General features: G+C 37.0%; 1 protein-coding gene across 1 annotated transcript in view; it reads left to right on the top strand.

Annotated features, from left to right (window-relative positions):
* Positions 1-1480: 1480 nt before the first annotated feature.
* Positions 1481-25968, top strand: part of lrp8 (low density lipoprotein receptor-related protein 8, apolipoprotein e receptor) — a gene marked incomplete at its 3' end in the record, with an annotated part of 197776 nt that continues 173288 nt past the window's right edge. Inside the window, exons 1-2 of the mRNA XM_079841676.1 lie at positions 1481-1659; positions 2494-2613. Coding sequence (XP_079697802.1) covers positions 1566-1659; positions 2494-2613 — 214 coding nt within the window. The 5' untranslated portion in view covers positions 1481-1565. The remainder of the gene's footprint in view (positions 1660-2493; positions 2614-25968) is intronic.

Genomic DNA, 25968 nt, shown 5'->3' with positions numbered 1-25968 from the left:
AATTCACCCTCCTCCACTTCAGGTGAAGGTGGGGGAGAATGACCGCTCTGTTGCAAAGCTACTGGCGTTACTCCAGTCATTCTCCTTCTTTGCGACTCGTGAGTCAGACAGCTGTCAATCAATCCATCACTGCTGGGTCTCAGGTGTACGCCCTCCGCTCAGTCCCGCCCTCGGTTTGCCCCCTCTGTGCCCCGCTGGGTTCTGCCCACTTTTCCAGCATTTTTTAAATATTGCCAGTGGGTGGAGTTAAGTGCTGAGCTGGGGTTTAGTTACCCTTTAAACATTGTTGGAAATGTTTGGGATAATGCAAGTACACAGGTCAACAAAATATGTAACATGATACTAGTGTTTTTTTTATATTTTAATCTAAAAATATTAAATATTGTGCATTTATTTTTTAATTAAAAAAAAATTATATATATATATATACTGTATACATATACTATATATATATGTATATATACTATATACATATACATATATATATATATACATACATATATATATATATATATATATATATATATATGTATGTATATATATATATATATATATATATATGTATATATATATATATATATATATATATATATGTATATATATATATATATATATATATATATGTATATATATATATATATATATATATATATATATATATATATATATATATATATATGTATATATATATATATATGTATGTATATATATATATATATATATATATATGTATATATGTATATGTATATATATATATATATATGTATATGTATATATATATATATATATATATATATATATATGTATATGTATATATATATATATATATATATATATATATATATATATATATATATATATATATATGTATATATGTATATATATATGTATATATGTATATATATATATATATATATATATATATATATATATATATATATATATATATATATATATATATATATATATATATATATGTATATATGTATATATATATATATATATATATATATATATATATATATATATATATATATGTATATATGTATATATATATATATATATATATATATATATATATATATATATATACAAAAAAAGTTAATGTATCCTATTTAACTCTAAAACAATTACCAATAAGGCTTTTTCTTTTCTCTCTCACGCTAGATCACATCCATAAATTAAATAAAAAAGGCAATTCATTTTTCATAAACATTCCCATATTATATTTTCATATTATATTAGTATGAGGCCAAAACTTTTACGTTTAGTGTAGTTTTTGTGTCATTTTTTTTAGACAAAATGTCACCCTCTATACAATTATCTCTACTCCATAATGTTCAGGAATCTATTCAGCTGTGTGGACGGATGACATGTTTTGTTTAATTTCTTAACACTAACCCCGCCCATACGTACAAGTCATCACGCATGGCCCCGCCCATCCGCGTTGGCATCATCGATTCAAACTGGTTTCCAAAGCAGAGTGGAGCTTGTGTGGAGTCAGAGCGCAGACTGCACGGAGATAGGAGGTAGACACTGTACAGCACGGCCTTTTTATATTCCGTATGAGCACAACGTCTTTATTTGTGAAGATGTGGACGGCTATAGGGAAACTGCTGCTTTTACATATGATATTCGCGGGGTTTCTGCTGGTGAATGGTAAGTGTTTGTTCCACGCTGACAGTCCGCTGTTATGAATGTAAATGATGCTGTAGAAACACCGGCGCAGCCGCGTGCATCTACTTCCGATGACGAGACATTATTTGCGTGCTAAGTCATATAAATCTCTTTATACAGCTTGTATTTTAAAGAAACGACAGTCTGATCGAGTGCATTTTGTTCTTGTCCTGTCGTGTTCGTTGTGGGGTCTGTAAGAAGGAAGTATTTTGTATATAAAATGTAATTATAGTACTCCATGCTTCCAAGTCTAGTAACGTTACACAATTGAAAGTAATGCATACACACTAGCGCAACTTTACTCTCAATAAATGTGTCTACAGACAGACTTAGATAATAAGATGTAACAATATATTTTTTTCTGCGCACGTGTCGTTTTTCGTAGGTAATTTATAGTTTGAGATACATTTACTGCAAACTGTCATACACGAGCACATCGATTTTTACTGACAGTAGTCTGACAGCTGTTAACAGAACTTAACATAAAACGATACAGAGACATGTAAAATAGTCAGCTATTGCTAATGACTTTACGTGGCCACGGTCTTAACTTTTTTGAAGTTTAAAGTTTTCGAAGTTGAGCTGTTTAATCAGCTTTTTGTGATGTACAATATCTATATTAAAATGATACATGTATTTTACATAGTAGGCTAAGTCCCCCAACATTTAGTTTTGACATCCTTAGTGGATGTTGGATGTGTTAAAGTAAAGATGATAATTGGGTGGCAAAGGAAAAACTCATATTGGTCTAACAGTGTCAGTGTTGGTCCCCAAAATCTGCACCCTGCATTTACACACAACTTCTTCATATGACAGGAACTAAACCAGACTGTGAAAGCGGTCAGTTTCAGTGCAGGAATGGCAGATGTATCCCGACTCCATGGAGATGTGATGATGATGATGACTGCTCGGATAACAGCGACGAGGAGACCTGCCGTGAGTAATTTGATCCTCTTTTTAACAGGTGTCGTATATAGCCATGCAGGTGTCTTCTTTCTTCCTCCTTCAACTGAGGTCTCAAATAAACAGTTTCGGATGGCGTGATGGCAGTCTGACTACTCACTCACTAGATTTTGAAACCACCGGCATAAACTTGGCGCACTGTTTCTTTGGAGAGACTAGAACTTGTCATTGGTTGTGGCTTTAGGTTCCTCAACACTGGAATTTTTACTTCCTATTTTATGCTTTGTAAAGTATGACATTATACAATGACTCTATACATGAGTGTAGATTACAGAGTTTGTTTTACTGTATGTATCCGTAATAGACAATGCACTTGATGTTTATCTTTTTAAGCTGCTTGTAATCACACATTATTATTGTAGTTTCATGTAATGTATATAAAATGGACATTGTAGTGGGCATATTTTGAGCATATTAGATGCATGCATTCAGTTATTAGCTGTAAATGTAAGCAGGAATTTGCAGGAAGGTTGACACAGGCAAGATTGATTTTTTTTTTTTTTTGCAGGACTTGCTAATGAAAGACAAACATAAAAATCGTAATCAGCAAGTCGAATGACTTAATTGAGCTGTAGGTTACAGCAGAGGAGAGAAAGGCGCAACTACCACAAAATGTAATTATTCCGATGTATTGGTCACAGTATTAATTGCAAGTGCAGTAATTATCCTGGTTAGTTGATTAATATGGTAAAGTGGAGTGTTCTGAGGCGCAGTGGGGCGAATGCCTTTTTGCAACTTGCAGTTACTTTACTTTTTCATGCTGTAAAGTGACAATCGCACATATCTGCACTGCATTCTGGGCATGTTGATCAAATAAAGCCAAGCAGTGTTTTAGTCATGAAGGATGTAGGATTATAAAGGTCATACTTCTATTGCTCTTGTTTCGTATTTATGAGTGGTGCTGTGTGCCGCCTGCTAAGCTTTCTCAGCTGTACACAAACTAGTATGTGGGGCAGGAATGGGTGGTTGTATTTATCAAGTAGGAGAAAGAGACGCTGCCACCTTGTTCCCAAAAAGCGTGAATTTACACACATCGGGAATCACTTTCTGCACAGGCACTGCATAGCACAACAAAGCTGTTTTTTGTCTGCTTATTTTTATTAATTACTTTGTTATATAAAACCACCTTCTCTGACTTATGTTATTTTAATTTGTTCCTGTTTGATTTGAGAGAAATAATGGAATTATTGGGCTCAGATTTTTTTTTGCGACATTGCCAACTATCATTCCCCCAGGTTCAGGTTTGTCACATGCACCTGGTGTTTTCTTGGCTTTTGTTATGCTTGTTTAAATGGATTCATGCAAAGGTGCCCTATTTCATGTGGTATCTCCAGCAGGCAGGGAATCTGTGGGGTTTCTCCCCAGGTAGAAGCGCTCTCTTGGGTTGTCAGCATTCTGAATGGTCCCCTCTCTCTCTTCTGGATGTTTTCCCGTGGACTTGGACAGACATTGAATTAGAATAATACCTTAAGGATTGTGCTTTGCACTCCCCTCCCAGACACAACCTACTCACAGAATTGGCAGGATTCCTCTTTAGTTGCCCATGGAGACGGTAATAGCAACACTTCACAACACATACTGCTCCCTCTCCCTTTCTTTCTATGTCTCTTTTTTTCAGTACCAAACTCTAATCACAGAGCTTTGTGTCTGAAGATGAAGTGGGCTCTTCGGTAGAGACTGGCTTAGTGGCTAGAGAGTATTTATGTGTCTCAGGATGGCCTTCAGTCTTAGATGAACGTCACATAGACATTTATTTATTACGACATGAATCAATGTTGACTAAATGTTTTGAGCACATTTTATAGCAGTAACTCCAAAAAAACTGTTTTTTTAGCAGGGTAATGTAGATGACGATTTGTTTACTTGCTGTTAGTTTTGAGCTTTTATACGAACTTGTTTGTGAAAAACACGAAACAAAAACAGACCAGACATGTCATAGAGATTAGTTGTAAGTAGTCTTGTGAAGAGATTAAAACAATTCTGAATTTGATAATCATAATAGACCGAAATAATGATTGTAACTTTCAAATATGTAGATAAAAGACTGCATTTAAATGATTAGAAATACAGTAAAAACAGTAATATTGTGAAATATTAAATATTTTTAAATGTAATTTATTCCTGTGACAGCACAGCTGAATTTTCTGCAGCCATTAATCCAATCTTTAGTGTCACCTGGTCCTTCAGAAATCATTTTAATATGTTGTTTTGGTGCTCAAGAAGTGTTGAAATCAGTTTAGTGTTTTTGAACCGTGGTCATTTTATTTGGATTCTTTATTGAATAGAAAATTCAAAAGAACAGCATTTATTTGAAATACTAATATTTTGTAACGTTATAAATGTCTTTACTATCACTTTTGATGAATTAATACATGCTACTTTGCTGAATAAATATATTAATTGACAAAAAAACTTTTGTGTCAAAGATATCTTGCAGCTTGAAAGCCTTACTTGTATGAAAAACTATGTTGTTTTTCTTGTCACTATTCTTTATTGTATATTTTATTTCTTGATTAATTTATTTTCTTTGAGGAAAGACATAACTGGAAAAAAATTGAGCGAAGTGACAGGCCATTTTTCTTTTTTTCTTTATTGACTCATACACTTATTGCGTTGGAGTTGCCACTCTGAGACATCACAACAGATTTCATGGCTGTTTTTAAGTAACCATGTGTTTCACATTACATACCATCACCACAAATATAATGAGGGGCAGCTCCATATCTCTCTTGCACATACACAAACGCACAAAATCATTTATTTTTCTCTCAATCTCTTAAAAAGGGTCAAATAGAATATTTCGTACAAGGCCACAGGTCAGAGAAATAATCAGGTATCCCGTCTACCGTGGAATGTTTATTGAATCTGTTGAGATAATGAGCCTAACCGCCTGTATCGCATGGCATAGCGAATTTCAGAGACACAAGAGATGCCTTTGGGAGTAATATCTTATTTTATATTAAATGACCATGCAGGGTTACAACTAACATAGCTTGTCTGTGTTAGTAGGGTTATGTGTAGCTATTAGACTACGCTCTTGTATTACGTGTCTGAGTGCACTCCTTTCTTATTCAATCCACACACACACACACACACACACACACACACACACACACACAGTGCACACACACACAGTGCACACACACACAGTGCACACACAGAGTACAGCAGAGCTAAATGAGTAAGCAAACACTGCTTCTAGTACAATCGTTTCCTGGTACTTCTATCTAAGTATTGTCAGGCAGCACTTTGTCAGGAGGATCTCATTTGTTTACTTTGAGGTAGGAAGTATTCCTCATGGGTATGTAAATGTGATTTTCTTGTGAAATGTGCAGGTAACAGTCCTCTGCCTATTAACTGTAAGAAAGGAGAGTTTCAGCCAGGAAACTATATTTTTATGATGTGTAGTCATGCTGAGTGATTCACTATGTTCAGACTTGTGTAATAATGGGGCAGATGTCACTGCTGTGCTGCACCCTTCCCCTCACTTTGATTTTCTTTTATTACATTAATGTTTTACATTTGATTTTACATCCCTTTTCTTCTGAAATTGGTCTCGTAGTTGTTTCTGGGAACGAGACTGCAAACTGTATTGATTTTGGGCTACATGTAGCTGTCAATCAACAAGTTTACACTTCTTGAATTTCCGCATAAAAAAAGAAATTCAAACAAAAAGCGAACATTCTGTCATCATTTATTCACTCTCATTCCATGACTTTCTTTCATTGAAAACAGAATGAGAAATTGACAAATTGAATTGGTCAGTCTCTTTTATGCAGTTACAATGAATGATTACTGCAGCTTTCAGGCTTCAAAACAGATGCAAAAGCATCATAAAAGTCATCATACAATATCATCATTTTTTTTTAAGCAATATGATTTATTTGCCTGATAAACAGACTGTTTGTGTGATGAATAATTCATTCTTCACTGATCCTCTCCTATGCTCTGTTAACTGGATCAGTTCAATTCCAGAAGAAATCATTCAGACTGATTTTTGGAACTGATTCAGTTAAAAAGATCAGAATCCATAGAACGATTCATTCTCGAATTGGGCATTGCTACTTTTCTCATGAACTCTAGGAAGGAGACCTAGTGTGTATGTCAAGATGTTTTAGCCAATAACAATTTTGTTTGTTCGTCTCACCAAGCTATTATTGGATAATTTCGTAAGTCTCGGAATATAGCATGTGGTACGTTTTTGTCGTACAGGTTTGGAATGACAGAAGGTATAGTAAATGTCAATGATCAGAATTTTCTTTTTTGGGAGACCTTTGCTTGAGATCAATGTCACGATGCTCCTCCAAATCATGCTGGCAGAGAAATCTTGTTACTGCTCGAAACCGGTTACTGCTGTGGTAATTATTGCTGTTTTTTTTAATTGCCCACAGGCTTTTTTGTTTCATTAATATGATCAGAAAACATGCATTGGTGCTTTTGTGAGATTGAGCATGACTGTGTATGTGACGGTGGGAGGGAAGTTATTGTGAAACAAAGACCCAGGTGACCATGAACTGTGTATGTGCATAATATAAATCCAATTAGTGTCTCTCCATGTGCTGTGTGTGTGTGTGTGTGTGTGTGTGTGGATATGCCAGATCAGTGGGGTTATTTGAGTTCAAGGGCAAGAAGGTCCTTTTTGTGAAAGAAAAAAAAACTCTTCAATTTACTAAACAGAAGCTTGTTTTTACCCAAGTAGCACTTATGCCAAAATGATGATGTCTTGTTTGAATGTGCAAACGTTCATTAGCATGAAGTCTGTGTCCTCTCGAAACTGTCACCCTTTCAACACTCTCATGCACACAAACACATTTCTGAAGCTTCAGAGAGCATATATGGGACCTTTTTGACTTGCATTTCCTCTGTAATGGTGATATATTGTGAAAATTAATCATTAGGGAAGTGTAATAGAGCTGTAATAGAGAGAGGAGAGAGGACGAAACAAAGAGAGACAATGGACATGTTTTCATCTTCATATTGTGGATATTGCCTGGATATTGTGGATAAGCTTTTTCGGGTGAGTTTCATGAGCTACTTACTGATATGAAATCTTGGGTCTCTGTTTGTTCTCAGTAAGTGGGGGTGGGGAATGTGACAGACACATAAGGAGAGAAAGAAACCGAATAAAGGGAGAGGTGAACAAAGACACTGCCTCCAGCACACTCAGTTGCCGTTGGTGAAGGGCAGCTGAGGTGGTAATAACACGCTTTTTGTTTCATTTATCTATTTTTTCCTCCACATTGTATTCTTGTTGTAGATGGGTTCCAGGTGGTCTCTGCTCATCAAGGTGTGCGATACAATCAGCCACAGGCCAGTGATTCGTTTGGCAGGCCTGTAAAAAGAAGAGAGGGTGTAGAAAGAGGATCAGATAAGAAAGAGGCTGCTTCTCAAACATGGGACTAATATCAGATTTTGGTTTTGCAGTGGGCAGCAGCACTGTATAGAATAGAGTGCTGCAGTGTTGATGTATTTTTGCAGGCCAACCCAGAAGTTACCCTGGTTTCCCTGGTCATACGCCGCAAAGAATCACAACACCGAAGTTGAGCATTCATGGTTAAAAAGTATATACATTTTAATTTTTTCTTGAAAATGGCCAATGGTTTCGGTAGATAAGACCCTATTCCTCAGCTGGGATCGTGCAGATCCCTTTGAAACCCTTCGAAGCGTTTTAAAACTGCATTGATTTGGACCTTCAACCTGTTGGTTGCCATTGAAATACATTATATGGAGAAAAATCCAGGATGCTTTTAAACCCAATTTTATGGAAACGTGTACTGCATTTATCACATTGTGGCAAATTAATCTTGAGACACTGATGCTGTGGACTAATCTATGTCATCCCTCATTCCCGAATAAACAACAATATACTGTTATATGTACACATGAATTCAGGTCATTAATAAATATTGTAATTAAACAGTTCACAGTAGGCCTACTTTTACCAGTTCCAGTTTCACAGTACCATTTCTTTTTTCTTTTCAGGTAATGTGACAAGCGCTTCCCCCTCAATTTGTAGTCTTTTCGGTTTCAATTGCATTATGGCAGATAAAAATGCTTTGCAATGTCAAACCATTTATGTACACATTTGACTAAAATTCACATTGAAATCTGTCCTTAAACTTATAAATTGGCATTTTTAATTCTTTTTTTGAAGGCACACATAACATGACAGTTCTTACCCTTTGTTCAGTGAGTTCTAGTACTCTAGAGTGAGTAAATAATCAAACAAATTTATAGAAATTGTCTGACCTATTCAGTCTTTTGACTCCAGTTTTATTTTCAGAATTGATTTATTACATGTTGTGCACTGTATGTTTTATCCAGCAGTACCAACACAACAAAAAGCGGAAGTCTTTTTGTTTTGTCACATTATAATTCACTAGCTTGTTTATATATGGATGCGTGTATGTATGTGCATAAATATGTATGTATTGTTTGGTATGGTACTGCAAACCACCAAAATCCCAGTTCCTATTTGATCAGTCCGTGTGCCTGAGAGCATACGTCTCTGAACATCTAATCCCTGCCAAGATTAGTGGAATATTTCAACATGACTCGGCTTTATTTACATTTATGTTATTCATGCTCTCGCTCGCTTGTCACTTTCCCAATTTTGGCCTGGAGTAGAATCTGAAGAATATTTCAATACCTGTTTTTTTTAATGAATAAATCATTTGGCTAATACCCATCTGTGCACTGACAGACATTCTCCCAATGTGTGTAAGCCGGTATCAGTGTGTGTGTGTGGTTTTATGTCTCCCAGCTTCAGAGATTATAATTCTTTAGAGTTTGTCTACAACTTGGCCAGACTCATTTAGACTCAGTCTCAGTCTCATTTATTCACACAGGTCCTTACCTTTCTCCTTAATGTTTTCTGTACTGTGTCAGCTGTGGAAATTGAGCTGAAAAGTGTCCACAGCAGTGCAGCAGGGAGTGGTATCTGCTCTAAGTAGCTATGATCCTTTGGGATGAGGATGTTAAACGACTCCCACAGTTGTATTTATGATATGGGGGGTTGGTATATTTTATGGCGCACTCCTTGCTGAAGTATATAAAAATATGTTTGAAGATTTGATTTTTGTCCCCCTGCACTTTCATGCTCTCTGAGAGAGAAGGAGAGCGATAACTCTCTTGACCTTATTTAATCTTTCAGTGGTGCTTTGGAACATTCACTAGATTGATTATTACACACTCACATACTGCACACACATGATCAGATCCTTTTTTTATCAGGTTGCTTAGACTGTTTGTGATTTAGAGATGCTACAGGGTTTGAAATTCTGACAGAGACCAATAATTCAGTAATTATTTTCATGTAATGACCGGGAACTGGCCGATATTACAATTCAATGCTATTTTGTAGAAATAAATAATAATAAAACACCTAAAACTAAAATTTTAATTTAAATGCTACAAGTAAATTTAGGCATCATCATCATTTACAGTGTAAATTGAGATTTCCAAAAGATTTAACAGTTTTATTAAATTGTTAATGTTTTTAAAGATTAGGTTATGGCAAAATGAGGATTCATAATGAAATATTCTATATCGACAGGTAGAAATAAAGTAAAAACATCTCTTTGATTAATAATAACCAATATGGTACTGATATATTCGGATGTTGTGCATCCCTATTTGTGATCTGTCAGTGGTTTAAGTTTTGGGAGGATGTTGCGCATTTCATTCTCGTTTTTAAATTTCTGTGCCGCCTACTGAGATTTGTTTGTGTGTGTGCATGCATGCGTTATATTCAGCCTTATGTGGCACAGCGTGGCATCTTCTTTAATGTGTTTCCTGATTGTCATTTAGCCGAAGGGGAGCAATTCAACTTTCTCACACACAAACCACCTGGTTAGAAATTGTGAAAGTTGCAGTGGTTTGTTGGAGATAAGATAAGAAAGATAAGAAAGCGAAAGGTTTTGCGATACATAGAGGAGAAAAAAGGGATTATAGTGAACAATAAAATGAGTATGTGGTTTTCTTAAATTTCATTTATGAATATCAAATAAATCTTTGGATTAGATTTGAATAATTTCAATGTCAAACAAACTGACTCACGAAAAGGGAACCTTATTTTTTTTTTTTCTGAAAAACTTAATACAAACATAAGGTAAATTGCAATATTCACAATGTTGGTTAATTTTATATCACTAGCAAAGTAATAGTAAATATATCATGAGTATTCACTATAACACCCAGCCTCAATGGTTAGCCAATCAGCTTTTGAGGAAGAGAAGGGCCTCATAAAACTGTTCAAAGCCTTTTTTCACTTTCTTACTCCTTGTGTATCTTTCTCACTTTGCCCATCCTCCCATTTTCAAAGCCCTCAGTAGCTCCTCAATGTCTCTTTATCTCTTTGACTCTCCAGCACTTCCAGGAGTCTGTGCTCAGTGCTCCCCATGTTTTTCTCTCTCTCTCTCTCCCTCTCTCACTCTTTTCTTGCCAGCATGGTCTGTGGGACCCATCACCTCCTCTCTGCTTTTTCTTTTCTTTTCTTTTCATTTCCGTGCAAACGTTCCTCCTGTTTGCAAGCACCCTGACACTTCCCCAATAGCCCTGTCTTCATGCAAGATTAGTGTGAGGCCCCAAGTCTCCAGCACAGGCCACACCAGTAATAATGCGATTTAGAGAGAGTGAGAAAGAGAGCGAGAGTGTATGTACACTGTATGTGTGTGTTTTATTTATTTATTTGTGTGCGTGCGTGTGTGTGTTTGAATTCGTAACAGTGTTTATACAAGTTACATTTAAATTTTCTGTTTAGTCTTGAATAATACACTGCGCAGAGCATGGTGAAATAAGCTTTCAAAACAGAAATGAAAGACTACATAGTTGTTGATCAGGGTAAACTGCAAAGCATGTCCCTTCCTTAAGGTTATTAAGCTAAGCATGCTGCTACAGTTTGAACAGACTTTACACAAGGATTTCAAACAGAATAAGTCGGGCTAAACGATATCTTGAATGTTCACAGTATATTTGTGATGATTTTATTTGCAATAAAATAAACCTAAGCAACATTGTGAATATTGCAATGATTTAATGCACTTGGCCATTCATTTTCCTAAAAATGAATAAAAATTTCCTAAATTTCCCTGAATAATTTCAAATTAATTTGTTTCAACAAATCAATTGAAAACTGGTCAACAATTCATTTGTCTTTTGGTATCCGTGACCTTTTTTTAAATGTATTGTTTATTGTTATATTGGTGCATAATAATGATGATTCCTCAGACTTGAGGATAAAAAAATCACAGCAGTATAAATGTTAAATACTGTCTAAAGACTGAGAATTAAACATACTATTAACAACAAAAATAAAAGATTAGTGTATAATATAACATTTTTCAATATATTGCACAGCTTAACTATAACACCTTTTGAACCATAGGAAGTAGTTGAGTAGTGAATACATTTGTTTGGGCATTACATACATAAAATTAACAACAGTAGTTGTTTGTTTTTTTGTGTTACATTTTGATACAATATATTTACATAGATCAGTTGAATATAAGTGTTTGTGTATGTGTGGACTCTGATCACATGTGTATCACACTAGAGAATAGGGCAAGTTCATTCATGTCTTTGTTGATGTCACGGAAGCCTGTACTGATTTATTAGCATCACTTAATTACCTCAGCTTTGGTTATGTGTGTCCCTATTCATTTCTATGATATTAAAATTAGCAGCTCAGACGTTTTACAAAATAATACCTACTAACAACAGTAAAGGTAAATGATGACAGAATTTTAATTTGTGGTTGAACTAGTCCTTTAATTGCAAGTCCAGTCTAATGAGCTTTGAGAGCAGAGCCCAGGTGGTGCTTAGCTGCTTTAATGAGTGCAGAGCAGGTCTGTCCACTCCAGCCGGACCTCTCAGCACGACTGCAGAACAAACTTCAGAGCTACAGCTAGTCAGTGGTGTAGGCTGCCCTGTTTCAGTAATTAGATTACCCTGTCTGATCTTTGCTGAGGTGAGAGCACACTGATACGGCTGCCATGTGGGTTTAAATCTCATCAAATGGCTGTCAATTGATGAGAAGTTTTGTTGATTTATTTACATGATATGCTAATTAATTCATTAAAATATTCACAATGAATCACAAATATCAATATTTGTTGAGAAAAGTCCCCTAATGCATAAAATGCAAAGATTTTTTATCTATTACCTGGTCTATTGAAACATGTGATAGATTACATCTTTTATGTCATGTCTCACTGTTTTTCACTCACACCACTTTTTTAAGATGCTTTCAAATAAAAAGTAGTTGAGTCTTTCCCCGCCTTTGACAAGTATTTCCAATAATCCATGTTTTCACTGTTGTAGCTACAGTAGGGGGCGGTATTACGGATCTTCTGAAATAGTACAGCATCTCCGTATCCAAAAACAAGTGAAGAAGAATATCTACGTAAACCAAAGACGATTGCTTTATGCACAAGTATCATCAAAAATTCAACAGCAAATAAATCAAAACTCCCTTACGTTACAGAGAAAAATGTTGAACCCACAAAGAGATATACGATAGGGATGTCACGGTGATGAAATTTTCACACTGGTATATAAACCTGTGACTACACCGCTATTGGCGATAACACCAAGTGGCGGGCATTTTGAATTGGTGCTCTTTTTCACTTTCGCTTTTGAATTCGCAATCACGCATATTTGGTGTATAGGCCTATAATTTGTGGGCATCAGGGAGTCATTATCTATATGCGGGGTATTTTAATCACCTTTGAATGCACGCTTGGTTTTCGATTCGAATTCACAATCTCTGTGTCCAATCCGGATGAATTCTTTTAAAATGTGATTTTTCTCAGCTTTTTGTTTGAAATGGTTTTTTTTTGTTGTTGTTGACATTCAAGTGTTAATTAAAACAAAATAATGAATGAAGCTAGAATAAAATAGTTTAGTCTGTTTGTTTAACAGTGGAGGCTCTGTTCGTTCTTTTGATATATTGACTTTTTACATATTTATACAACAAAACATTCTGGAGGCTTAACATTTTGTGAATATTATAAAAAATTCTGCCACTGACAATTTTTTTTTAGAAAACGCTTATGGGGAAATCATAGTCATAAGTCATAAGTGAATTTATATATAATATAAAATGTATTAACAATTCTATATATAATTGTTACATTGATGGCTCTAATATTAACAAATAAAAGCAGGTGGTGAGCGGCCTCAGTGTTAATCTTTTCTCCATGTTTCATATGCTGCATACCAGAATACATAACCTCATCTTTCAGCACTTACTTCAGAGCCTGCAGCAGTGTGAATGTTAACAGAGGGGGTTAAATGCTGAGGTCTTAACTAATTGTTATTTTATTCACCATTTACCTTTTTGTTCTTCCAGTTGGCAGAGATATGGACATAGTAAACGAGCAAGAGATTTTTCTGTAATTAACATTAATTTCTGCTACCCTGATTAATTATTTTCACTTTCTCTGGCACTCATAAATATTAACGGTTGCCCAATATCTTCCTGTCAGATACTGAACTGTCCAAGAATGTTGAATTCACTTTGCAAGGACCTGTGTTATTCTTCCTTCTTGATTTGTAAGTTGCTAGTAACTTTACCTTGTATTATTGCCCTTTTGGCAGTTCTACTCATCTGCTATACATAAAAAAGAAAAGAGCTGGAAGCTTAGGGCATAAAAAGAGAGCCAGCAGACACGAATGGTGTTTGGAAAGCAAATGAAATGGACAGAGGCAAGGCCTTCATCTCCCTGCAGAAATGTGCAGAATGTCTCTTCAGCCTTCTTTGGAAAGTAACAATAATGTTAGAAAATGAGCTTAGCAACCCTCCTAAAAGATTCTCTTTCATCTGTCCAGCAGAGGAGACTATAATTGCAGGTTTATCAACCAGATTGATTCACTTCGGCCCCAAGTGATTTTAGTACTCGTTTGGAGGTTGATGAAGCATATGACAGATGAAATTGGCTTCAAATTGGAGCAAACTAAGTAAATACAGATAGGTGAAGCCTGAAACTGTGTCATGGACTTACAATTTGAATGTGTAATTGGGAAGTTAGTGGACTGGATTGGATGGAAGCCTGCTTATACGTAGGAGTAAAAAATAATAGGTAATTGTGAGATTTAAATATGAAATAAAGTCTCATATTGTGAGATTTAAATCACAGTTATGAGAAATAACGTTAGAATTGTCACATTATGAAATATAAAGTAGCAATTCCAAGAAAAAGTTGCAGTTGCACAATATAAAGTTGCATTGCAAGGTATAAAGTCACATCATGAGATAAAGCAGCAATTACAAGAAACAAAGTCAAATTTGCAGAATATAAAGTCACATTGTGCAATTTAAAGAATAAATTGACATCCTTTCGCTGTTACCTTTTTTTTGTGTACTATCTAAACACATGAGCCTGTAGATACTTTAACCAGATGTTTCACTCAGATTTGTTGTTGTATTGACCTACTGCTCATTACTGTCATTGTAGTCAAGGATCAGCAACTTCTGCATCATAAAGAGATGTAGTGGACCCAAAGCGATGCCTGATGGGTAATCCTTTCTTCCTGCAAAACAGGACCAGATATATCAAGAGACAAAGTTGGCTAATTGAATTAAATTAATGCGGGGGCTTACAAACCACTTATTGAATTACTAACCGGGGAAGCCTTACTCATCATGGCGGCTCTGCTATCTGTGCCGTCAATGCTTTTCTAATGAGATTGATCCTATTTACTATCTCCACCCAGATGGTAAATACTGAGACGTCTGGGTGTGCGTTTTTGTGAATGTATGCGTGCATGGACGTGCGTCAGAGTAAATAGGATGACTGTGAAGAATTTTTAAATGGAATAAGAAATGGTTATGAAGACAAATATTGATCTAGCAAACAAACACAAGTGCCACTGCTGATCAGCTGACTTTCAGCATTCAAATCATTTAAAGGGGGGGTGAAATGCTGTTTCATGCATACTGATCTTTTTGCACTGTTAAAGACTTGGATTCCCATGCTAAACATGGACACAGTTTCATAAGCTAAGGTGGACGTTTGATGGGAGTATTTCTTTGCCAAAATTAGTACTTCCTGTTAGTCATAAGTTTCGGAAAGTTTTTTTCGATCATGGGTCCGCTTGACGTCAACAGGGCGGAATTTCCTTGTATGGGCCGTACGGACAATTCTACCGGAAGAGCGCGCGCGCGCGAGAGAGAGAGAGCGCGTGAAAGCAATAGGCTACGCCCATCAAAGCGCTGGCTCGTACAGATGGAATTTGCTTTTCCGGATCAACAACTGAGTTGCGCAAATATTTATGTCTGTTCCCTGCATTTCGGTGCCGATTGTTTTATAAACAAGGCCCAGTTCGACGCCGGATTTTCAGATCGCCTAATACTGAAGGATGGAGCGGTCCCAACGATAAAGGTCCCAACGTTGGAACCGCAGGTTTGACTGCTTCAAATGTCTGTTTTTGCCTATGCCCATCAAGTAACGTTAGCCCAAACATGATCACGTATTGATCAATGGAGCATGCGATGTATAGTGTGTGTACATTTGTTTAGCTGGCCACTATATGTGTATGTTTGTGTATTGTAAAAGCACTCCAAACAACAATACACAAAGAATGGGGAAATATGTTGAACTAAATAAGCGCGCTTCTTCATTCAAATGCGCTACTATTCCATGTCTTTCTATGTAAACACTAGCCTGACGCGCAAAACCAGTCCGCTTACTACAAATCATGTCTACACAAACCACGCGTAACACACACACACACACACACACACACACACACACACACACACACACACACACACACACACACACACACACACACACACACACACACATACACACAAACACACACACACACACACACATTGTAACACTCGCGCTTGACATGGTGTTCTAAATAACACAAGCCGCTAAGCATATTATATAGTTAGTGTAACTTATACCACATAGTTGACGTCCTGCTCTAGCCGTTTTTGCTGCTGCTCCTGTTCAACTTCAGCCTCTGGGTCTGATTCCGGATCATAGATGTATGGCTGTATCTGATTAAAAGCCATTTTTTATTTTGAATAAAGTTTTTCCCTGCTTTTAGGGATGACGCAGCTTTCAGACTCACTCAACACAGTAACAGCGGCGCGCGCTCGACATTCTTTAGCTCCGCCCACACGATACGCCCCCAGCCGCACAGCTTTTTCCGGAAAGACTCGGAACAGCGCATCTTTCTTTTATAATTATAATAAAAATAAAGACTTTTCGGAGATATGCAGGATGCAATGCTACTCTATAGGTACTCAAGATTGACATGAGACTGACTGAAACTGAGTGTTTACCCCCCCCTTTAAGGGTTAGTTCACCCAAAAATTTGAATTCGGTCATCCATTACTCACTCTTTCATATCTTTAACTGTGTTACAAAGATTAATGAAAGTCTTATGGGTTTGGAACATGAGGGTAAGTAATTGATGACAGAATTAACATTTTTGGGTAAACTAGCCCATAAAAATGTTGCATGGAGTGCATTCTTGGACCTTATACCAGAAAATTTAGCTGAGTAAGATCACATGGTTAACTTTTTGTAATTTTTTTTTAGGAAAGTTGGAAAAGAAGAGTGAGAGGAAGGTGGGAAAAGGTAATATTTGTGGGACTGACATTTTAAGGGACACGAGAGCTTGAACGAATTTGCTTTGTGAGAAATAATAGTCGCGGGTCAGGGACGACTCCTTCTGACATATTAAACTGTCAAAATGTGCCTTTGGGTACAGGAGGTGGGGGCTTGTGCATCTGTGTGTGATTCATTTGTGCATGTGATTTAACAACCGAAGTGTTAGTCAATTCTTCAGAGAAAAAAAGCCTGAAGTGTTCGAGGGCGAGACAAAGCACATCAGTGACAGTAGCCATCATGAGACAAAGTAAATTAGTGAACAGCCCTTTAAGAGAACAATACGATTTGGTTAACATCTTTCCAATTGTTCTCAATGGTGTTCTTAAATGCAGTGACCTTATGAGCCCTTTATTTCACTACAGTGCCTCAATGCATCATTGATTACAGACTGTGGAGAATCAGTCTGTACGGGCTGTGATTGAGACTGTCGCATATAGACTGGCACAAAGCATGGTGGACTGGATGTCCTGTTCATTATCTCACACCACCTGCCGTGTATAAACTCAACACTTCCCCATATTGAGCTAGTAGCTAAAGGATCTTTGGCTGTGGGGAATGGGGACTATCACACATAAGTAGGGCTGGGTGGTGTGATGGTACATGGTGTTAACGGTAGAAGAAGTTTCAACCACTAGTGAACATTCTACAATACCAGGGGTTTTCAAGCCATTCCTGGAGGCTGCAGGAGAGATTTGAAAACCCCTGTTCTGGACTGTGTATACCTCAGTGTATCCATTGCATGATTTGAAGAAAAAAAAAAAAATCCAAAAACAATTTAAAGCAATGAGCATTAACATATATAAACACGCTATTTGTGTTGCATGCGAGGGACCGTTCAAACAGTTCCTGTCTATGCAGACTGCAGAGCATTTCACCTACAAAAAGATTGCGATCTTGATTCAAACACCCATGCGATCTTATTCCTAAATGACTACGATTCGGCACTGTCTATTATACCTTTGACAAGGACGATCACAGCGAACATTCAGATATGTGTTGGCACTGCCGCTGAGTCAGAGTGAGCAGTTGTCATGAATATGTTTTGGACATCTTCATAAACAGTCTAACCACACCACACCATATCATTATTTCTGTTACAATAATACAAATTATCACAGAAGAATTTTGGAAAAAGTTTATGGTTTGGAAATACACACTGATGTTTACGGTAGCGTTTAAAACGCCTTTTAGGGTGTTCTCGCACTGGGCACGGTTGTCTATAAACCTAAATATACTTGAGCGCCGCTAGCAATTTTGGGCCCTATGAAAGAATATGAGGTTGGGCACCAAACCAACCTAGCGGTCCAAAATCGTTGTCTGCAATTTATTGATATGTATATCTGTGTTAAATAGCACAATACCTGCAATACCTAATTTCCCTCACCTTCTCTCTTTCTTCTCTCAGTCACAGCTGTTTAGTTTAGCTACACAACTTATCTCGCACTTTATGACCGTTAAAGGGTTAGTTCACCCAAAAATGAAAATTCTGTCATTAATTACTCACCCTCATGTCGTTGGACACCCGTAAGACCTCCGTTCATATTCGGAACACAAATGAAGATATTTTAGTTGAAAGCTGATGGCTGAGAAAGGCTTCACACAGGCCTCCATTGGCATTCAGTACATTGACACTTCCAAGATCCATGAAAGGCACTTAAAACGTCGTTACAAAGTCTATCTCACCACAGTGGCTCTACAATAATCATACAATGCGACGACAATAGTTTTTGTGCGCAAAAAAAAATCAAAATAACACCTTTATCCAACTTGTTCTTGTCTTCCGTGTGCGCCTCCACGACGCATGCGCGAGAATATGACGTAGCGCCGGTGTTCGGGAATCGATGAAATACACACTTAAGCTCCATTTTGAGCACTACGCCGAGACCTAAAGCACGATCAATGTAGAATCCAACAGCTTAGACACGCGCGTCTTCCTCTGCTCGTAAACAAATCGCTTCTGGGTCATATGTCCGAACGCCGGATCTGCGTCATATTCTCGCGCATGCGTCGTGGAGGCGCACACGGAAGTCGAGAACAAGTTGGATAAAGGTGTTATTTTGATTTTTTTTTGCGCACAAAAACTATTGTCGTCGCATTGTATGATTATTGTAGAGCCACTGTGGTGAGATAGACTTTGTAACGACGTTTTAAGTGCCTTTCATGGATCTTGGAAGTGTCAATGTACTGAATGCCAATGGAGGCCTGTGTGAAGCCTTTCTCAGCCATCAGCTTTCAACTAAAATATCTTCATTTGTGTTCCGAATATGAACGGAGGACTTACGGGTGTCCAACGACATGAGGGTGAGTAATTAATGACAGAATTTTCATTTTTGGGTGAACTAACCCTTTAAGTGAAGCCGCGCTGGAATTCGCAGCAGCTGTGAACTTAAGTCAGCAGAACTATTTATTTGTTAGGTTGACTATTTTATTTTGATAATGAACAGGCTGCAATGTCAAATTGGCAGTGCTAGAACTGATATTATGCGCGCGTGTGTGCAAGGTGCTGACGCGATCACTTGGATTTTTCCGTCAGCAGTGGAAACAACTTATTACTATTTATGGTCATACAGAAGAGTACATTAATTTAAAAAATGTTTGTTTTTTTGTACTTTAAATATGACTACAAAATGTCATACCATGCAACCATGCAATTTCTATTACATTACTACTAGTACTGTTACTACTAATAAAACCGATCTCTGGGGGCCTCAAAATTGTGTGTGCCCTTAGAATCATCCTTACTTTCCCCCTTAGCGGCGCCCCTGACTCAAGTTAATTTAATTAATTGAAATGTACTATCCATATAGTAATGAAAAATGTTTGCTGTAGTAATGATGACAGTAGCGCACATGAATAGTAGCTGTTCCAATTGAACCGTGCTCTGGTCCACCTCTTCCAAGCAGGCCAGGGACGGTTAAATGAACCATGCCTGGGTGTGGTACGGAGCGATCACACTAGTCAAACGAACCAGACTTTGGGGGGCACGGTGGGTTCAGCTTGCCTAGTGTGAGTACACCCTTAAAAGTAACTTTAAGCTTCAAACAACGATTGTATCGATTACATCATGATGCCACCAGTGATAAAGGACTGTTTTGTCATTTAATAATAATAATTTGTCATTTATTTGTCATTTAATCATTAATTCAAGAGGTTCATTCAAAAACACTGATTCATCCAGTAATGAAACAAGTGAAGTCTTTGAATAATTCATCCAAGCTGATTTTTTGTAATTAATTCAAATTATTAAAATATTTTTAAATAGACTGCAGCAATTAACATTTTGTCAGAAAAATCATGATTCTCAATATATATTTAGTATCCAACTACTTCATGCAGTGCATGAATTGTGCTACATTAGGAGTTGCTGTATCGCATTGCTGGACATTTGCTTAAAGCTGAACTGTGCTCAGTGGTCTCCACAGCTCAGATTAGATGTCTCAGATCACCAACTCTCGTTGGAAAGAAATTACTTCTAAGTTGCTTTGTCTGCAAATAGCTGTCAGTAGGCCTGTTGCAATTTATTACATAATTACATTAAAGGGATAGTTCACCCAAAAATGAAAGTTAGCCCATGATTTACTCACCCTCAAGTCATCCTAGGTGTATATGACATTTTTCTTTCAGACGAATACAATCTGAGTAATATTAAAAAAGTCCAGGCTAATCCAAACATTATTATAGCAGTAATAGTTGCTCTGTTTTTGAAGTCCATAAAAAAATGCATCTCTCCGTCGAATAACGTGCTCCACGCGGCTCTGGGGTGTTAATAAAGGCCTTCTGAAGCGAATCGATGCGTTTGTGTGAGAAAAATATCCATATTTAAAACTTTATCAAGTAAAGTTCCAGCCGATCGCCTTCCGTGGAAAAGTGTTGAAAGTGCCATCTCACAATTAAAGATGCGTATGTGACGTCATGACGAGCGTACCTGGTCGCGTTTGTCTTTCGATCGGCAGAGGCACTTTCAACACTTTTTACGGAAGGTGGTCGGCCGAAACTTTACTTGATGATGTTTTAAATATGGATATTTTTCTTACACAAACGCATCAATTCGCTTCAGAAGATCTTTATTAACACCCAGAGCTGTGTGGAGCACGTTATTCGACGGACAGATGCATTTTTTTTTTATGGACTTCAAAAACAGAGCAACTTTTACTGCTATTATAATGTGTGGATTAGCCTGGACTTTTTTAATATAACTCAGATTTTATTAGTCTGAAAGAAGAATGTCATATACACCTAGGATGACTTGAGGGTGAGTAAATCATGGGCTAATTTTCATTTTTGGGTGAACTATCCCTTTAATGTAATTATTTGAAATAACCATAATTATGTTATGTAAACATGTTTTTTAGTCTCTTATAATATATACTTTTGCATCAGAGATCCTATATTTCTGTGTAAGAGTGTATGTTCATGCATGTGTGCTGTATATTGGGTGTGTGTTTGTCTGCTGTAACACTATATTTATACTGTAAACTTGATGTTAATAAGTCCTCTGAGACACTCGCACTAGGGATAGATGGACCGAGGAAGAGATTAGAGAGGCTGTTAAAACACGAGTCTTAAATGGAAGAGTAATGCGAACATAATTTGATTCACTTTGCTGCACAGTAGTGTCAATATTCAAAGTATGAATATTATAGTGATATTTTGCGCTCGCTCTTTTTCTCTACTTTCTCTCTCTCTCATTCTCGTTGGTTTCCCACAGACAAATCAGTGGCGTAAAACAAACGAGAGAGACCGAAAAAAAAGAACAGAGTGTGAAAGGAGCAAATGTGCAGGAGGAGGGTTGAGAGTGGAAATGCATCAGGGTCGCTCGTGGGAGGTGCAGGTGCGTTTTTGAGGAGAATGTTTTAAGTGTGCTTGTGTTTTCCAGTCTGAGCTATTTTAAACATAGAGAGCACTCAGGGCGTGTATGATGCTTACTCACGCATCAACATAACACACCTGCTACAGGCAGAGATGAAAGGAGAGCGATGTGAGGAGAGAAGCGTGAAAGGAAGTGACAAGCAGAGGAAGATCTCTCTTCTTGGTTTTACCTTGCCGTGTTTTTCCAGCCTTATTCCCGCATGAGTTCCTTTTCTTTTCCTGTCTCTTCATCACTTCCTCCCACTCCACCTGCCGTGCATGTCTTTGGTAACAGCTTACGCTGCATTCTGGGGGTAAGGGGCCAAAATTCCGATGCTCCCATAAAGAAAGGGAGCGTGGGAGAAAAAAACGACAGATTAAAGAACGAGAGGAAAAAAGAAAAATAACTCTTTTCTCTTTGCTGGTGGCGAACTTGGAATGCATGGCTTCTAGTGACCCAGATACACTCTCCCCATCCCACTGTCCACCTGCCAAAGACTGCAAGCTTTAGCCAGTCAAAGCAGAGGAAAAGAGAGGATTTGAGTACTAAAACCAATAGTGTAAACAAGGGGCATTTTCTGAGAAATTTTGTAGTTGATTATTCCAACATCTCAAGAATGAGAAATTAGGAACGATTTATTCATGTGAATTAAAACATGTTAAAAAATAATATGACATACATCACTGTTCAAAACTTTGGGTTTAGTAAGATTTTTTTAAACATTGTCTCATGCTCACCAATGCTGCATTTATTTGATCAAAAGTCTTTTTCAATCTCACATGATCCTTCAGAAATCAATGTTGAAAATTGTTGTGCTGCTTAATATTTCTGTGGAAACCATGATAAATTTTTTTTCAAGACTTTTTGATGAAAAGAAAGTTTAAAAGAACAGCATTTATTCAAAATATTTGCACAACAGTGTAGAATTATATACTCACATGTAGGGCTGTAATCAACCAAAGAAAATCTTGGTCGACTGAAGTCCTGAAATTTTCGACTAAAAATCGACTAAACTGACGTTAGGAAAAAAAACGTTAAATGAATAAGCTGCGCACTGTGCGCAGTACTTGGTAGCCTTGTTGTCTGCCTAAATTAATTATAAATAAACATAAAAAACTAGTAGGCTATTTGCAGAATATTAAATCGTTTTTGAGCTGATTATTTTGCACTGAAATGAGTCTGACACACGAGTCTGTCGCCTCTGACAGAGGTGCATCACGTGCACCTGCGCAATATCATAGCTGACTTCCGAGAATATAGTACTATGTGTTGTCAACTAGATATCATCACAAGAACTTTTGAGGAATATGCAACATAATTTAGACAATTGTTTTTGTCATATGTATTATAAAAACTGACAGCAGTACTTGGTAGCCTTGTTGTCTGCCTAAATTAATTATAAATAAACATAAAAAACTAGTAGGCTATTTGCAGAATATTAAATCGTTTTTGAGCTGATTATTTTGCACTGAAATGAGTCTGACACACGAGCCTGTCGCCTCTGACAGCGGTGCATCACGTGCACCTGCGCAATATCATAGCTGACTTCTGAGAATATAGTACTATGTGTTGTCAACTAGATATCATCACAAGAACTTTTGAGGAATATGCAACATAATTTAGACAATTGTTTTTGTCATATGTATTATAAAAACTGACAGCAGTATCATTTCAGCCGCTCTGTGCAGCTCGAACAGGAGCTCAGCTTCGCGGCTGAGACACGAATAGACTATTAACTTAAAGCTTTTACTCTTAAACACAAAAGGCACGTCCACTTTAATAAAAAATGAATATTTATTAAACAAGCCAGATCAAGAGCAGAAAAAACGCTCACAATTAAATAAATAATATACAAGAAAACTAGCCTTCTTCAATCTGTCTCTCTTCTCCAGTGGGTTGGGCTAATCCAAAAGAAGTGGAAACAATGGGGGTGTTCTGAAGACAGTCTGTTACCTGTGAAACAGGGGTGCTCTGAAAACACCCCCATTAGCAATTTGTGCTTTCCACCTGATGAAATGAACGCGGCGCGGCAAAACTGATGAAATGAACGCAGCAAAACTAATAAAATGAACGTGGCTCGGCAAAACTGATGAAATGAATGCGGCAAAACTGACAGTACAGATCCACTTAGTGCGGTGTTGTGACGCTTCCCCTCATGTGTATGTTGATGGGCGTTCCTAAAGTTTACCGCTATGGGTGTGCGTTTGAGCCAGCGGGAATGAACAAAGGACCCGCGAGAGACTTCTCTTCGGCAAAGGGTTGGGCTAATCCAAAAGAAGTGAAAACAAGGGGGTGTTCTGAAGGCAGACTGTTACCTGTGAAACATGGGTGCTCTCAAAACACCCCCATTAGCAATTAGTGCTTTCCACCTGATGAAATGAACGCGGCGCGGCAAAACTGATGAAATGAACGCAGCAAAACTAATGAAATGAACGCGGCAAAAAATCGACCAATCAGAATTTTGGTCGAGCCAGAACGTATCGACTAATAATCGACTAATCGACTGGGAGATTACAGCCCTACTCACATGATCAGAATTTAATGCATCCTCATTCCTTACTAAATTCATGTATTAATTTCTATATTCATTTCTTTCAAAATGCAAAATGCAATTTTTTTTTTATCATACTGACCCCAAACTTTTGACCAGTAGTGTATGTAATAAGTATAATGTTACATTTAATTGCCCTTTAACAGTATCAACAAGCTAAGTACAGCAACCTTTGTTGTTGTTTTTAAACTATGCATACAAAAATAATAATCAAGGTTTAAATATGTTTCACATGTTCTGATTTCGGAAAAAAAGTGGTAACCTGTTAGAAACAGTCCTGTTAAGAAAATGCACTGCCAGCGCAGCACTTAGGTCGCAGGAACACAGATAGTGGTTTGATAAGTGACCAAATTTCTTGCAGCGCTTCAAATTTTCTTTCCACAATAATAACAGATTCTCATCTTGGTGGGATTTATGATTCCAACAACAATGAATAAATCAGCAAGTCAAAATGGTTGCATGTGCAAGCATCTCCCATCTCCTCAATATTACACATCCACAGCGCTGTCCGATGAATTTATTTCCAAGATCAATGTGTGAAAGCCTTTGGTAGGCAAGGATTGCGAAGGAAATCATTTTGTGATTGTTTTCCTAATCGACTAATTAGTTGCAGAACGAGTACTCCTCAGTTACTCCTGTATTTCCCAAGTGTATACCCATGTGAGAAGCTCTGGGCCAAACCAGAGAATATTATTTTTTTGTACTTTCTTGTTTGTGTGTTTTCAAATGCCTGGAACATGGAAAAGCCTACTCATCCGAACCTTCTGTCTTTCCATCTGTTTGATTTCTGATGTGTGTGAGTGTAAGTATTTTTCTTGGCTGTAAGTTTGTGTGCGTGTGTGCTGTAGTCAACATTTAGTATTTTACTTCTTTCAGTTAATTATATACAATTATGGGCATTCCAATTAAATGTGATTTCATTGATTGTGTATGTTTGCCTTGATTTATAGCATACTTATTCAGGAACATTATCTGAATGCCTGTTACCTGAAGTGAGAATAATAGTAATTTGTTGTTATTGTTTTTATTATTATTATTATAGAGTCAACCTAATTTTTGTATTACTTATTTCAGTTAATTATATACAATTATAGGTATTCCAACACATATCCTACCAACACGTCTTCTCTTCACCCATGGGCTGCTGTTTTATTCCAAGCCCTAAGTCAATTTAAATCAAAGTGAATGCTAAATGTAAGTCTAAAATGTCAGTATAAATGATAGTGAGCTCTACAGGAAGATTGCTAACTGCAAACAATCTTTCAATTGTTTATCCTTATCATTTTCCAATATAATTC

Source organism: Gobio gobio (assembly GCF_949357685.1).
Source record: "Gobio gobio genome assembly, chromosome: 17".
NCBI classification, from domain to species: domain Eukaryota; kingdom Metazoa; phylum Chordata; class Actinopteri; order Cypriniformes; family Gobionidae; genus Gobio; species Gobio gobio.
Note: the sequence above shows the minus strand (reverse complement) of the source record. Positions and strands in the feature narration are given on the sequence as shown.